The sequence below is a fragment of the Salmo trutta genome, unplaced genomic scaffold (genome assembly GCF_901001165.1).
Source record: "Salmo trutta unplaced genomic scaffold, fSalTru1.1, whole genome shotgun sequence".
Lineage (NCBI taxonomy): Eukaryota > Metazoa > Chordata > Actinopteri > Salmoniformes > Salmonidae > Salmo > Salmo trutta.
Window position 1 is genome coordinate 1,499,408 of NW_021823412.1, and position 16,365 is coordinate 1,515,772.

Consider the following 16,365-nt stretch of genomic DNA (forward strand, 5'->3'; position numbering starts at 1 on the left):
ATGGTGCAGGTAGACTACCTACATTAATAGATTCCTGTTATTGTGCAGGTAGACTACCTACATTAATAGATTCCTGTTATGGTGCAGGTAGACTACCTACATTAATACATTCCTGTTATGGTGCAGGTAGACTACCTACATGATGACATTCCTGTTATGGTGCAGGTAGACTACCTACATTAATAGATTCCTGTTATGGTGCAGGTAGACTACCTACATTAATAGATTCCTGTTATTGTGCAGGTAGACTACCTACATGATGACATTCCTGTTATGGTGCAGGTAGACTACCTACATGAATAGATTCCTGTTATGGTGCAGGTAGACTACCTACATTAATAGATTCCTGTTATGGTGCAGGTAGACTACCTACATTAATAGATTCCTGTTATGGTGCAGGTAGACTACCTACATTAATAGATTCCTGTTATGGTGCAGGTAGACTACCTACATTAATAGATTCCTGTTATGGTGCAAGTAGACTACCTACATTAATATATTCCTGTTATGGTGCAGGTAGACTACCTACATTAATAGATTCCTGTTATGGTGCAGGTAGACTACCTACATGATGACATTCCTGTTATGGTGCAGGTAGACTACCTACATGATGACATTCCTGTTATGGTGCAGGTAGACTACCTACATTAATAGATTCCTGTTATGGTGCAGGTAGACTACCTACATTAATAGATTCCTGTTATTGTGCAGGTAGACTACCTACATGATGACATTCCTGTTATGGTGCAGGTAGACTACCTACATGAATAGATTCCTGTTATGGTGCAGGTAGACTACCTACATTAATAGATTCCTGTTATGGTGCAGGTAGACTACCTACATTAATAGATTCCTGTTATGGTGCAGGTAGACTACCTACATTAATAGATTCCTGTTATGGTGCAGGTAGACTACCTACATTAATAGATTCCTGTTATGGTGCAAGTAGACTACCTACATTAATATATTCCTGTTATGGTGCAGGTAGACTACCTACATTAATAGATTCCTGTTATGGTGCAGGTAGACTACCTACATGATGACATTCCTGTTATGGTGCAGGTAGACTACCTACATGATGACATTCCTGTTATGGTGCAGGTAGACTGACCTACATTAATAGATTCATGTTATGGTGCAGGTAGACTACCTACATTAATAGATTCCTCTTATGGTGCAGGTAGACTACCTACATTAATAGATTCCTGTTATGGTGCAGGTAGACTACCTACATTAATAGATTCCTGTTATGGTGCAGGTAGACTACCTACATTAATAGATTCCTGTTATGGTGGAGGTAGACTACCTACATGATGACATTCCTGTTATGGTGCAGGTAGACTACCTACATGATGACATTCCTGTTATGGTGCAGGTAGACTACCTACATGATGACATTCCTGTTATGGTGCAGGTAGACAACCTACATTAATAGATTCCTGTTATGGTGCAGGTAGACTACCTACATGAATAGATTCCTGTTATGGTGCAGGTAGAGTACCTACATGATGACATTCCTGTTATGGTGCAGGTAGACTACCTACATGATGACATTCCTGTTATGGTGCAGGTAGACTACCTACATGATGACATTCCTGTTATGGTGCAGATAGACTACCTACATTAATAGATTCCTGTTATGGTGCAGGTAGACTACCTACATGAATAGATTCCTGTTATGGTGCAGGTAGACTACCTACATGATGACATTCCTGTTATGGTGCAGGTAGACTACCTACATTAATAGATTCCTGTAATGGTGCAGGTAGACTACCTACGTGATGACATTCCTGGTATGGTGCAGGTAGACTACCTACATTAATAGATTCCTGTTATGGTGCAGGTAGACTACCTACATTAATAGATTCCTGTTATGGTGCAGGTAGACTACCTACATGATGACATTCCTGTTATGGTGCAGGTAGACTACCTACATTAATAGATTCCTGTAATGGTGCAGGTAGACTACCTACGCGATGACATTCCTGGTATGGTGCAGGTAGACTACCTACATGAATAGATTCCTGTTAGGGTGCAGGTAGACTACCTACATGATGACATTCCTGTTATGGTGCAGGTAGACTACCTACATTAATAGATTCCTGTAATGGTGCAGGTAGACTACCTACGCGATGACATTCCTGGTATGGTGCAGGTAGACTACCTACATTAATAGATTCCTGTTATGGTGCAGGTAGACTACCTACATTAATAGATTCCTGTTATGGTGCAGGTAGACTACCTACATGATGACATTCCTGTTATGGTGCAGGTAGACTACCTACATTAATAGATTCCTGTTATGGTGCAGGTAGACTACCTACATTAATAGATTCCTGTTATGGTGCAGGTAGACTACCTACATGATGACATTCCTGTTATGGTGCAGGTAGACTACCTACATGAATAGATTCCTGTTATGGTGCAGGTAGACTACCTACATTAATAGATTCCTGTTATGGTGCAGGTAGACTACCTACATTAATAGATTCCTGTTATGGTGCAGGTAGACTACCTACATTAATAGATTCCTGTTATGGTGCAAGTAGACTACCTACATTAATATATTCCTGTTATGGTGCAGGTAGACTACCTACATTAATAGATTCCTGTTATGGTGCAGGTAGACTACCTACATGATGACATTCCTGTTATGGTGCAGGTAGACTACCTACATGATGACATTCCTGTTATGGTGCAGGTAGACTGACCTACATTAATAGATTCATGTTATGGTGCAGGTAGACTACCTACATTAATAGATTCCTCTTATGGTGCAGGTAGACTACCTACATTAATAGATTCCTGTTATGGTGCAGGTAGACTACCTACATTAATAGATTCCTGTTATGGTGCAGGTAGACTACCTACATTAATAGATTCCTGTTATGGTGGAGGTAGACTACCTACATGATGACATTCCTGTTATGGTGCAGGTAGACTACCTACATGATGACATTCCTGTTATGGTGCAGGTAGACTACCTACATGATAACATTCCTGTTATGGTGCAGGTAGACAACCTACATTAATAGATTCCTGTTATGGTGCAGGTAGACTACCTACATGAATAGATTCCTGTTATGGTGCAGGTAGAGTACCTACATGATGACATTCCTGTTATGGTGCAGGTAGACTACCTACATGATGACATTCCTGTTATGGTGCAGGTAGACTACCTACATGATGACATTCCTGTTATGGTGCAGGTAGACTACCTACATTAATAGATTCCTGTTATGGTGCAGGTAGACTACCTACATGAATAGATTCCTGTTATGGTGCAGGTAGACTACCTACATGATGACATTCCTGTTATGGTGCAGGTAGACTACCTACATTAATAGATTCCTGTAATGGTGCAGGTAGACTACCTACGTGATGACATTCCTGGTATGGTGCAGGTAGACTACCTACATTAATAGATTCCTGTTATGGTGCAGGTAGACTACCTACATTAATAGATTCCTGTTATGGTGCAGGTAGACTACCTACATGATGACATTCCTGTTATGGTGCAGGTAGACTACCTACATTAATAGATTCCTGTAATGGTGCAGGTAGACTACCTACGCGATGACATTCCTGGTATGGTGCAGGTAGACTACCTACATGAATAGATTCCTGTTATGGTGCAGGTAGACTACCTACATGATGACATTCCTGTTATGGTGCAGGTAGACTACCTACATTAATAGATTCCTGTAATGGTGCAGGTAGACTACCTACGCGATGACATTCCTGGTATGGTGCAGGTAGACTACCTACATTAATAGATTCCTGTTATGGTGCAGGTAGACTACCTACATTAATAGATTCCTGTTATGGTGCAGGTAGACTACCTACATGATGACATTCCTGTTATGGTGCAGGTAGACTACCTACATTAATAGATTCCTGTTATGGTGCAGGTAGACTACCTACATTAATAGATTCCTGTTATGGTGCAGGTAGACTACCTACATGATGACATTCCTGTTATGGTGCAGGTAGACTACCTACATTAATAGATTCCTGTTATGGTGCAGGTAGACTACCTACATTAATAGATTCCTGTTATGATGCAGGTAGACTACCTACATGATGACATTCCTGTTATGGTGCAGGTAGACTACCTACATTAATAGATTCCTGTTATGGTGCAGGTAGACTACCTACATTAATAGATTCCTGTTATGGTGCAGGTAGACTACCTACATGATGACATTCCTGTTATGGTGCAGGTAGACTACCTACATGATGACATTCCTGTTATGGTGCAGGTAGACTACCTACATTAATAGATTCCTGTTATGGTGCAGGTAGACTACCTACATTAATAGATTCCTGTTATGGTGCAGGTAGACTACCTACATTAATAGATTCCTGTTATGGTGCAGGTAGACTACCTACATGATGACGTTCCTGTTATGGTGCAGGTAGACTACCTACATTAATAGATTCCTGTAATGGTGCAGGTAGACTACCTACGTGATGACATTCCTGGTATGGTGCAGGTAGACTACCTACATTAATAGATTCCTGTTATGGTGCAGGTAGACTACCTACATTAATAGATTCCTGTTATGGTGCAGGTAGACTACCTACATGATGACATTCCTGTTATGGTGCAGGTAGACTACCTACATTAATAGATTCCTGTAATGGTGCAGGTAGACTACCTACGCGATGACATTCCTGGTATGGTGCAGGTAGACTACCTACATGAATAGATTCCTGTTATGGTGCAGGTAGACTACCTACATGATGACATTCCTGTTATGGTGCAGGTAGACTACCTACATTAATAGATTCCTGTAATGGTGCAGGTAGACTACCTACGCGATGACATTCCTGGTATGGTGCAGGTAGACTACCTACATTAATAGATTCCTGTTATGGTGCAGGTAGACTACCTACATTAATAGATTCCTGTTATGGTGCAGGTAGACTACCTACATGATGACATTCCTGTTATGGTGCAGGTAGACTACCTACATTAATAGATTCCTGTTATGGTGCAGGTAGACTACCTACATTAATAGATTCCTGTTATGGTGCAGGTAGACTACCTACATGATGACATTCCTGTTATGGTGCAGGTAGACTACCTACATGAATAGATTCCTGTTATGGTGCAGGTAGACTACCTACATTAATAGATTCCTGTTATGGTGCAGGTAGACTACCTACATTAATAGATTCCTGTTATGGTGCAGGTAGACTACCTACATTAATAGATTCCTGTTATGGTGCAAGTAGACTACCTACATTAATATATTCCTGTTATGGTGCAGGTAGACTACCTACATTAATAGATTCCTGTTATGGTGCAGGTAGACTACCTACATGATGACATTCCTGTTATGGTGCAGGTAGACTACCTACATGATGACATTCCTGTTATGGTGCAGGTAGACTGACCTACATTAATAGATTCATGTTATGGTGCAGGTAGACTACCTACATTAATAGATTCCTCTTATGGTGCAGGTAGACTACCTACATTAATAGATTCCTGTTATGGTGCAGGTAGACTACCTACATTAATAGATTCCTGTTATGGTGCAGGTAGACTACCTACATTAATAGATTCCTGTTATGGTGGAGGTAGACTACCTACATGATGACATTCCTGTTATGGTGCAGGTAGACTACCTACATGATGACATTCCTGTTATGGTGCAGGTAGACTACCTACATGATAACATTCCTGTTATGGTGCAGGTAGACAACCTACATTAATAGATTCCTGTTATGGTGCAGGTAGACTACCTACATGAATAGATTCCTGTTATGGTGCAGGTAGAGTACCTACATGATGACATTCCTGTTATGGTGCAGGTAGACTACCTACATGATGACATTCCTGTTATGGTGCAGGTAGACTACCTACATGATGACATTCCTGTTATGGTGCAGGTAGACTACCTACATTAATAGATTCCTGTTATGGTGCAGGTAGACTACCTACATGAATAGATTCCTGTTATGGTGCAGGTAGACTACCTACATGATGACATTCCTGTTATGGTGCAGGTAGACTACCTACATTAATAGATTCCTGTAATGGTGCAGGTAGACTACCTACGTGATGACATTCCTGGTATGGTGCAGGTAGACTACCTACATTAATAGATTCCTGTTATGGTGCAGGTAGACTACCTACATTAATAGATTCCTGTTATGGTGCAGGTAGACTACCTACATGATGACATTCCTGTTATGGTGCAGGTAGACTACCTACATTAATAGATTCCTGTAATGGTGCAGGTAGACTACCTACGCGATGACATTCCTGGTATGGTGCAGGTAGACTACCTACATGAATAGATTCCTGTTATGGTGCAGGTAGACTACCTACATGATGACATTCCTGTTATGGTGCAGGTAGACTACCTACATTAATAGATTCCTGTAATGGTGCAGGTAGACTACCTACGCGATGACATTCCTGGTATGGTGCAGGTAGACTACCTACATTAATAGATTCCTGTTATGGTGCAGGTAGACTACCTACATTAATAGATTCCTGTTATGGTGCAGGTAGACTACCTACATGATGACATTCCTGTTATGGTGCAGGTAGACTACCTACATTAATAGATTCCTGTTATGGTGCAGGTAGACTACCTACATTAATAGATTCCTGTTATGGTGCAGGTAGACTACCTACATGATGACATTCCTGTTATGGTGCAGGTAGACTACCTACATTAATAGATTCCTGTTATGGTGCAGGTAGACTACCTACATTAATAGATTCCTGTTATGGTGCAGGTAGACTACCTACATGATGACATTCCTGTTATGGTGCAGGTAGACTACCTACATTAATAGATTCCTGTTATGGTGCAGGTAGACTACCTACATTAATAGATTCCTGTTATGGTGCAGGTAGACTACCTACATGATGACATTCCTGTTATGGTGCAGGTAGACTACCTACATGATGACATTCCTGTTATGGTGCAGGTAGACTACCTACATTAATAGATTCCTGTTATGGTGCAGGTAGACTACCTACATTAATAGATTCCTGTTATGGTGCAGGTAGACTACCTACATTAATAGATTCCTGTTATGGTGCAGGTAGACTACCTACATGATGACATTCCTGTTATGGAAAAAAGAGGAAGATTGATCTTTATGGGATAATAATGATTACAAAACCCTGTGAGTTTTTATTTTGAATTCTGTGGTCACACATTGAGATTCATGGTTGCAAGTATGATTCCTCTTCAAGCTACTTCCTGAGATTTAGTGAGTTTGAGTTTACCGACATATCAGGCCCGTCTTTAGAAATTGTATCCGAGATGTACTTTACCGGCATAAAAGGTTTTATGGAAGCCTGGTTACATCCATGTGTTTCTCAACCTCTACTTTACACACACGTTTGTGGTCGACCTCCATTAACTTTTTTCACTCTCAATCGTTAATGAAAATTCTTCCCTGCAGCATCTCTGCATGCCAACCAGTTGATCTCAATCAGTTCTTGAGTTTTGTACAGTGCTGTGTCGTGTCTTTGGCATCATTAAACTGAAGACTTATTTGTAGTTTATTAAATCAATTCTCTGTAATTATTAGTACGTGATTAATCAGGCAGATGTCATTTTATTTATTTATTTATTTATTTATTTCACCTTTATTTAACCAGGTTGGCAAGTTGAGAACAAGTTCTCATGTACAATTGCGACCTGGCCAAGATAAAGCAAAGCAGTTCGACAACATACAACAACACAGAGTTACACATGGAGTAAAACAAATATACAGTCAATAATACAGTAGAAAAATAAGGCTATGTACAATGTGAGCAAATGAGGTGAGATAAGGGAGGTAAAGGCAAAAAAGGCCATGGTGGCAAAGTAAATACAATATAGCAAGTAAAACACTGGAATGGTAGATTTGTAGTAGAAGAAAGTGCAAAGTAGAAATAGAGATAATAGGACAGCGGAGTCAATCACCACCTTCCGGAGACACCTGAAACCCCACCTCTTTAAGGAATACCTGGGATAGGATAAAGTAATCCTTCTAACCCCCCCCCCCCCCCCCCAAAAGATTTAGATGCACTATTGTAAAGTGGTTGTTCCACTGGATATCATGTAAATGTAAATGTAAATAATGGGGTGCAAAGGAGCAAAATAAAATAAATAAATACAGTAGGGGAAGAGGTAATTGTTTGGGCTAAAGTATAGATGGGCTATGTACAGGTGCAGTGATCTGTGAGCTGCTCTGACAGCTGGTGCTTAAAGCTAGTGAGGGAGATAAGTGTTTCCAGCTTCAGAGATTTTTGTAGTTCGTTCCAGTCATTGGCAGCAGAGAACTGGAAAGAGAGACGGCCAAAGGAGGAATTGGCTTTGGGGGTGACCAGAGAGATTTACCTGCTGGAGCGCGTGCTACAGGTGGGTGCTGCAATGGTGACCAGTGAGCGGAGATAAGGGGGGACTTTACCTAGCAGGGTCTTGTAGATGACCTGGAGCCAGTGGGTTTGGCGATGATTATGAAGCGAAGGCCAGCCAACGAGAGCGTACAGGTCGCAGTGGTGGGTAGTATATGGGGCTTTGGTGACAAAATGGATGGCACTATGATAGACTGCATCCAGTTTGTTGAGTAGGGTATTGGAGGCTATTTTGTAAATGACATCGCCGAAGTCGAGGATCAGTAGGATGGTCAGTTTTACGAGGATATGTTTGGCAGCATGAGTGAAGGATGCTTTGTTGCGAAATAGGAAGCCAATTCTTGATTTAACTTTGGATTGGAGATGTTTGATGTGAGTCTGGAAGGAGAGTTTAGTCTAACCAGACACCTAGGTATTTGTAGTTGTCCACATATTCTAGGAATTAACTAGGAAGTCGGGGCACCAAGGAAAAAATTCAGATTACAAAGTTGTCATTTTCCTAATATAACTTTCAGATATTTTAATATCTGATCAATTAGTCTTCTCATTAATTAATTATTCTTTAACCCACGTTAGTCTCATTCCGAATGTCGTAAATTGTTGGTTATCTGCACGAACCCAGTCTTCACTATGAGTCATCCATACATAAATTGTCTTAGTTAGTAAATCATTTATTTACTAAATAAATCACAGAAATGCTCAAAGAAACAGTAGATATAGTTACAAGGAAATGATAGCGGATGTGGGCTAAACCGGCATCGCAGCTTGGTGGACAAAAGGGAAGTGGGGGTCCACTGAGATAAGACACCACAAAGTTGATAATTATAACAATTGAAATGCTAACCCTTTGCACATGAACGCTCACTCATTCGGGAATAATTGCAATCAATATATATATTTACGCTCAGTGTGTCGTCCTGATCTCTGTTGGAAAGTTAGTTTCTGTTGGAGAGTTTGTCCGCCCTCTCTCTCTCTGCCGTGGTTAGGATGGATAGTTCAGAGTAACATTCAGCAATGTCGTTATAGAATAGATGTTTCGACAGTTGTCGGTCTTCGCGTTCACTGATATCGAATTCCTAGCTGCAGACTAGTAATTAGTATCAAAGATTTGTTCTTATTCTGTCGGTTAGATAGTCTAAGAGTTTAACCACGTGGTATGGTTAAGAATTCAGAAATGGGCTCAAACCTTAGCCCTCTCGTAATTGAGGTAAGCTTGTCTCTACTCAAACCTTAACCCTCTCGTAATTGAGAAAAGCATGGTCTGAAGATAAAATCCCAAGGTAGGGTTATATTCGGAGGAGCAGAAAGGGGCGGTCCCATGACGCCAGCTCAATGTCTGCGCTCATGGGCGGGCCTCTGATTTAGTTAAACTCCAAAAAGAATTGGAGTTTCCTTCATTAAACAGTCTAAAATCCCATTACATAATTTCACAAATAGTTTCATCTTTACTCATTCATTTTATACAACAACTAGATGTAAGCCTCATAACTGAGACTCTTGTATAAACAGGGTTATGGTAATGTGGCTGTATTGTCTCTCATGAGTTTCACAAAATTGTACCAAACTGACCAGTTCGTAGCTGGCTACGTCACCAACCTTTTATACATTCTCCAGAACATGAATATTGTTCGGTTCTCAAGTTCTGTGAGGTGGAAGAAATTCCTTTTGTTCTCTCTATGAAAACTCTCTTATACTTTGGCCGTGAGGAGAGAATCTCCTCCAGGAATATATGACCTGCCTAACAGAGCCTGGTGTAGGGAGTATAGAGAGAGGGGGGATGGTGCTCACTGTACCCAAAGAGGGCAACGTCATGACAGCTGTTTTGAGTGAAGTACAGTGAGTGAATTTTAGAGGAGATGGTGTTAACAACCTGCAGCATACGTGTGTTTTGATTCAATCACAGCACATATTTTGTCTAGTGGTGCTCTGTTGGGTTTTGGGCGCATGAGAAATTTGACCATTCGCACAGTCATCTTAAAATCTCATAAGAAATGTGGTGTTTTTTGTCTTCCAGTAATGTTATGCTATTATATTATATCTGTAGAATACTATCAGTATGTAGACATAGATCTGAATCAAACTTTATTTTTTAACATTCATCACTGAAATCACCAGAGTACTCTGTTTTCTGGGCAGTGAATGAGTCGAACAGAGACTACGTCAAGTACAGAATCACATACATACGTAGGAGCTTCTGTTGTTTTGCGATCTAGAAAAGGCTTCCAGAGGATTCAGAACAGCAGCCACTCAGTTTTAAGATACATTAGGACTTAAGTTAAGCTATGTAGTTGTTGATGTGATATTGATGCTCTATTGATGAAGTGATCTGTCTCCCTGTTTTGTTGAAAGTGTCCAGAAGCCCAGAGCAGAGTCACCTTCATCCAGCCAGGAACCTCTGAGACATGACAAAATGTCTGAACAACAAATGAAAAGCTTTGACTACCAGTTGGACTATGAAAATGTTCAGAATTCAGTTGAGACGATGGAGAGGACTGGCAACGAGGGTGCTGTAATGTTCACCCACAGGCCTCTGGATATGAGAAGTAAGACTGGGAGTTACAACATCCCCCCCCGTCCACACCAACACACACCTTTTATATCTTTCTCTATTGATCAAATTAATATTAGATCATGTTGATAAGTTTTAACTGTCAAAAGCTAAACCTTTTAGGGCTAGGGGGCAGTATTTTCACTTTTGGATGAAAATCGTGCCCAGAGTAAATGGCCTAATACTCCGGCCCAGAGTCAAATATTTGCAAATGATTAGTAGATTTGGATAGAAAACACTCTAAAGTTTCCAAAACTGTTTGAATGATGTCTGTGAGTATAACAGAACTCATATGGCAGGCAAAAACCTGAGAGAAATCCTTAGAGGAAATGAAAGTCTGGTTCCTGTAGTTTTCTTAAGTCCTTGCCTTTCTGACACACACATAGGACTCAAATAGCACTTCCTAAGGCTTCCACTAGATGTCAACAGTCTTAGAAAGTTGTTTGAGCCTTTTGCGGTAAACACAGACCAAAGGAGAACGCTGGTAAGCAGGTGCCCTGAAAATCCATTGAGTTCATAGGGCGCGTTCATGTGAGAAGTCCACTTTGTTTCAAAACGTTTTTCAAGGCAATGCATGGGTCCGGTTGGAATATTACTGAAGTTTCACGTTCTCAAGGCCCTAAAGATTGATGCTATACAACGTTTGACATGTTTGAACGAATGTAAATAGAACTTTTTCTTGACTTTCGTCGTCACATTTCCCTCGCGCGCCCTACATTTTGAGTAGCCTACTGAACGCGCAAACAACATGGAGTTATTTGGACATAAATTATGAACTTTATCGAACAAAACAACATTTATTGTGGACCTGGGATTCCTGGAAGTGCCTTCTGATGAAGATTAAAGGTAAGTGAATATTTCTAATGCTATATATGAATTTAGAGTCTCCAAGATGGCCGGTGTCTATAATTGCCTGCTGTTTTTTTTCTGAGCACAATACTCAGATTATTGCAAAGTGTGCTTTCCCAGTAAAGTTATTTTGAAATCTGTCAGCGCGATTGCATTCAGGAGATGTTAATCTATAATTCTTTGAATAACAGTTTAATATTTAATCAACGTTTATGACGAGTATTTTTGTAGATCTTTGTGCTGATTCACCGGCATTTTTGGAGGCAAAATATTTTCTGAACATCACCTCCATTGTAAAATGCTGTTTTTGGATATACATATGAACTTGATAGAACAAATAATGCATGTATTGTCTAACATAATGTCCTAGGAGTGTCATCTGATGAAGATTGTCAAAAGTTAGTGCATAATTTTAGCTGGTTTTCTGCTTTTGGTGACGCCTGTTCTTGCATAAAAAATGGCTGTGTGTAATGTTTTGTCTATGTACTGTCCTAACATAATCTAACTTTATGCTTTCGCCGTAAAGCCTTTTTGAAATCGTACAACGTGGTTGGATTAAGGAGATGTTTATCTATAAAATGGTGTAAAATAGTTGTATGTTTGAGAAATTTGAATTATGACATTTTGTTGTTTTCAAATTTGGCGCTCTGATATTTCACTGGCTGTTGATAGTGTGTACCGCGGGTGGGACGGTGGCGTCCCACGTTGCCCATAGAAGTTAATCTTCTAGTTTTATGGTATTCATATCAATCTCATTGTTTTCCTACAGGTGAAACTCTGCTGACAGTCCATCAAGACATTAAGGCTAAACTGAAACACAAGTATCAACACATATCTGAAGGAATTGGACACCATGGAAACCAAAGTCTGTTAAAGGACATCTACACAGAGCTCTACATCACAGAGGGTGGAAGTGGAGGGCTCAATAATGAACATGAGGTTAGACAGATAGAGATGGCATCCAAGAAACAAACCACACAAGAGACACCAATCAAATGCAATGACATCTTCAAGCCTTTACCTGGACAAGACAAACCTATCAGAACTGTGCTGACAAAAGGAATCGCTGGCATTGGAAAAACAGTCTCTGTGCAGAAGTTCCTCCTTGACTGGGCAGAGGGAAAAGCAAATCAGGACGTTCATTTCATGTTTCCTCTTCCTTTCCGTGATCTGAACCTGAAAAAGGACCAATACAGTCTGATGCAACTTCTTTCCCACTACTTCCCAGAGCTGAAAGAGATTGACAGCATTGAAGATGGTGAAACCAAAACTGTTTTCATTTTTGATGGTCTGGATGAGTGTCGACTTCCTCTAGACTTCAAAAACAATGAGAAGTGCTGTGATGTCACGAAGCCAACCTCAGTGGACGTGCTACTGACAAACCTCATAGAGGGGAATCTGCTTCCCTCTGCTCTCCTCTGGATAACCACACGACCTGCAGCAGCCAATCAGATCCCTCCTGTGTGTGTTGACCAGGTGACAGAGGTACGAGGGTTCAATGATCCACAGAAAGAGGAATACTTCAGGAAGAAAATCCCAGATCAGAATCTGGCCAATGAAATCATCAAACACATGAAGACATCAAGGAGCCTCCACATCATGTGCCACATGCCAGTCTTCTGTTGGATATCAGCCACTGTCCTTGAGATGATGCTGAAAGAGGCAGAGAATGATGAAGTCCCCAAAACTCTGACCCAGATGTACTCACACTTCATTCTCATCCAAATCATTGTGAAGAACAGGAAGTACAACACATCCACAGAAACAAACCCAAAGGACCTGTCTCAGTCAGACAAAGAGATGATCCTGAAACTGGCCAAGCTGGCTTTCCAACAGCTGCAGAAGGGCAACCTGATCTTCTATGAGGAGGACCTGAGAGAGTGTGGCCTTGATGTCACAGAGGCATCAGAGTACTCAGCATTGTGTACAGAGATCTTTAAAGAAGAATCTGGGCTGTACCAAGAGAAGGTCTACAGCTTTGTGCATCTGAGCATTCAGGAGTTTCTAGCAGCACTGCATGTTTTAGAATCATGTCTGGACAAGAAGGAAAATGTTTTCTCCCCCACTAGTGATGAAGAGAAGGAGTCAATCCAGTTGTCTGACTTACACAGGAGAGCAGTGGACCAGGCCTTGAAGAGTGAGAATGGACACCTGGACCTGTTCCTCCGCTTCCTTCTGGGCCTCTCACTGGAGTCCAATCAGCATCTGTTACGAGGCCTTCTGACACAGACAGGAAGTACAACACAGAACAATAAGGAAACAGTTGAGAGAACAGTCAGGTACCTTTCAGACAAGATCGAGGAGGAATCCTCACCAGAAAGGATCATCAACTTGTTCCACTGTCTGAATGAACTTGGTGCCAACTCTCTAGTTGAAGACATGCAGACCTCCCTGCGATCAGGAACTCTTTCAGGAACAAGACTAAAACCTGACCAATGTTCAGCCCTGGCCTACCTGTTTCTGATGTCAGAGGAGGTGCTGGAGGAGTTTGACCTGAAGACATACAACACATCAGAGGAAGGTTATCAGAGGTTGCTGCCGGTAGTGAAAACCTGCAAGAGAGCACTGTAAGTTCTGTTATTGAGTTGATGTATATATTATCATTATAATGAAGGATTTGTACATATAACAGATTATCTCCTCTCTTCAGACTGGATGGCTGTCATCTCACATATAAATCCTGTGAGACTCTGGCCTCAGCTCTGCAGACACCAAACTCCCCCCTGAGAGAACTGGACCTCAGCAACAATGACCTGGAAGACAGAGGAGTGGAGCTGCTCTGTGTTGGACTAACCAGTCCACTCTGCAACATACAGACACTAGTGTGAGTTAAATATCTTCAGTATTAGTTATTATGTGGATGTTTTAAACATGTGTTAATCATGTTGTCGTGTCTTTGGCTATGCCGGATTAAGTGATATGACATGCTAACTTATAAAATGATTTCTCTGTAATTAATATTACCTGATTAAGCTAATCATGTAAATGTAATTAACTAGAAAGTCGGGGCACCACAGAAGAACGTTTATAGAGCTGTTATCTTCCGAATAAACTCTTAAAATACTTAGTAATATTTTACATCGATAGCAGTCAATATTAACCCTTAACTTATTTTCAGTCTCATAATGAAAGTTGTAAATTCTTGGTTATCTTCACGAACCCTGGCTAACAAGTTGAATCAGCAATACAAAATTGGGTTTAATTATTTATTTACTAAATACCTAACTAATCACACAGAATTACAAATACACAGAATACCAATGATGTCATACAGAAAACGTCCCGGTGGACGGAACCTGGTAACACAAAGGAAAGGGGGTTGGGCTTGAATGAAAGAGCGGGAAGATTTAGGAACAGAGAAACAGCAGCTATGCCATCGTAAATACATTATCTTATGCATTCTAAATTACCGCCCATTTGGAAAAGGAATATGCAATAAATATTTACTCTGAGCTGCGCTTCGGTAGATTGGTCGTAGATGCTGGCCGGGTTGGCCAACAGATCTTCCTGTACTCGGAACAATGTCTCTGGTGGTAAATTGGATACGTGGTGGTATCTTCGTCCGTCTGTTAGACTGGATCCGTCGTCCGTCCTTTCCTAGCCCCCGTCGACAGCGGCCGCTGCTAACTCAACGGCTAGGAAGTATCACTTCTGTAGTGAATAAGCTCAAAGTTCATACCAGTTCATACCATAGCACACGCCGAGGTTGGCTTAGTTCTGTCCTTGTCATGTGTGTCCTTCTAACGTAGAGGCTGCAGACCTCCCGTACTGGAACTACTGGTTATCTTTTCATCAAAGGCTTATATAGTGGAGAGGGGGGAAGGAGGTGTTTCATCGTTTATAACCCCTGTCTCTTCACAGGGTTGGGCCACTGATCGAGCAGGGCACTTTCCTTATGAAAACCCAATTCTCTCATTTGGAAGCTAAAATTACATTTAATTTCCTAACAAACAATTTCAATATCAAACATTTCAATTGCATAACAATTCCATGTGACTCTGATAACTAGAGGGTGTATACTTTCTCAGGTACAGTTTATGTCGTCCTGTCATCAATCATAATGTCCCAGATAACAATGAACTGACCTCCATACTCATTACGTTATCAAGCATATTTCCAACTGGTTTTATTACCAAAATATGGTTCCTTTCCCCATTTGTTTGATGTTCCCAGACTCTCTATATTTAACAGGACAGCAGTCCTTCAGTAGGGTCAGTAAGAGAGGGGAAGGGAGAAAGGTATTTATGGGGGGGGGGTCATAAACCTTACCCACAGGCCAACGTCATGACAATGTGATCTTCTGCCCTCTAGTCTAGGTCAGTGTGGTCTGACAGAGGGTTGCTGTTCAGATCTGGCCTCAGTCCTGAGTTCACCCAACTCACAACTGAAACAACTGGAGCTGAGAGACAATGACCTGCAGGACTCAGGAGTTATACTGCTGTCTGCTGGACTGGAGGATCCAGACTGTAAACTACACACACTGGGGTAAGTACAGCTGTTTCAGTCAGCTCTGTACTGAGCTGAGTTACACTGCTGTCTGCTGGACTGGAGGATCCAGACTGTAAACTACACACACTGGGGTAAGTACAGC

General features: G+C 41.1%; 1 protein-coding gene across 1 annotated transcript in view; it reads left to right on the top strand.

The window, feature by feature from the left end:
* Positions 1–16,365, top strand: part of LOC115190782 (protein NLRC3) — a 172,017-nt gene that overhangs the window by 147,474 nt on the left and 8,178 nt on the right. The window contains exons 4-7 of the mRNA XM_029748847.1: positions 10,727–10,920; positions 12,544–14,341; positions 14,425–14,598; positions 16,086–16,259. Coding sequence (XP_029604707.1) covers positions 10,727–10,920; positions 12,544–14,341; positions 14,425–14,598; positions 16,086–16,259 — 2,340 coding nt within the window. The remainder of the gene's footprint in view (positions 1–10,726; positions 10,921–12,543; positions 14,342–14,424; positions 14,599–16,085; positions 16,260–16,365) is intronic.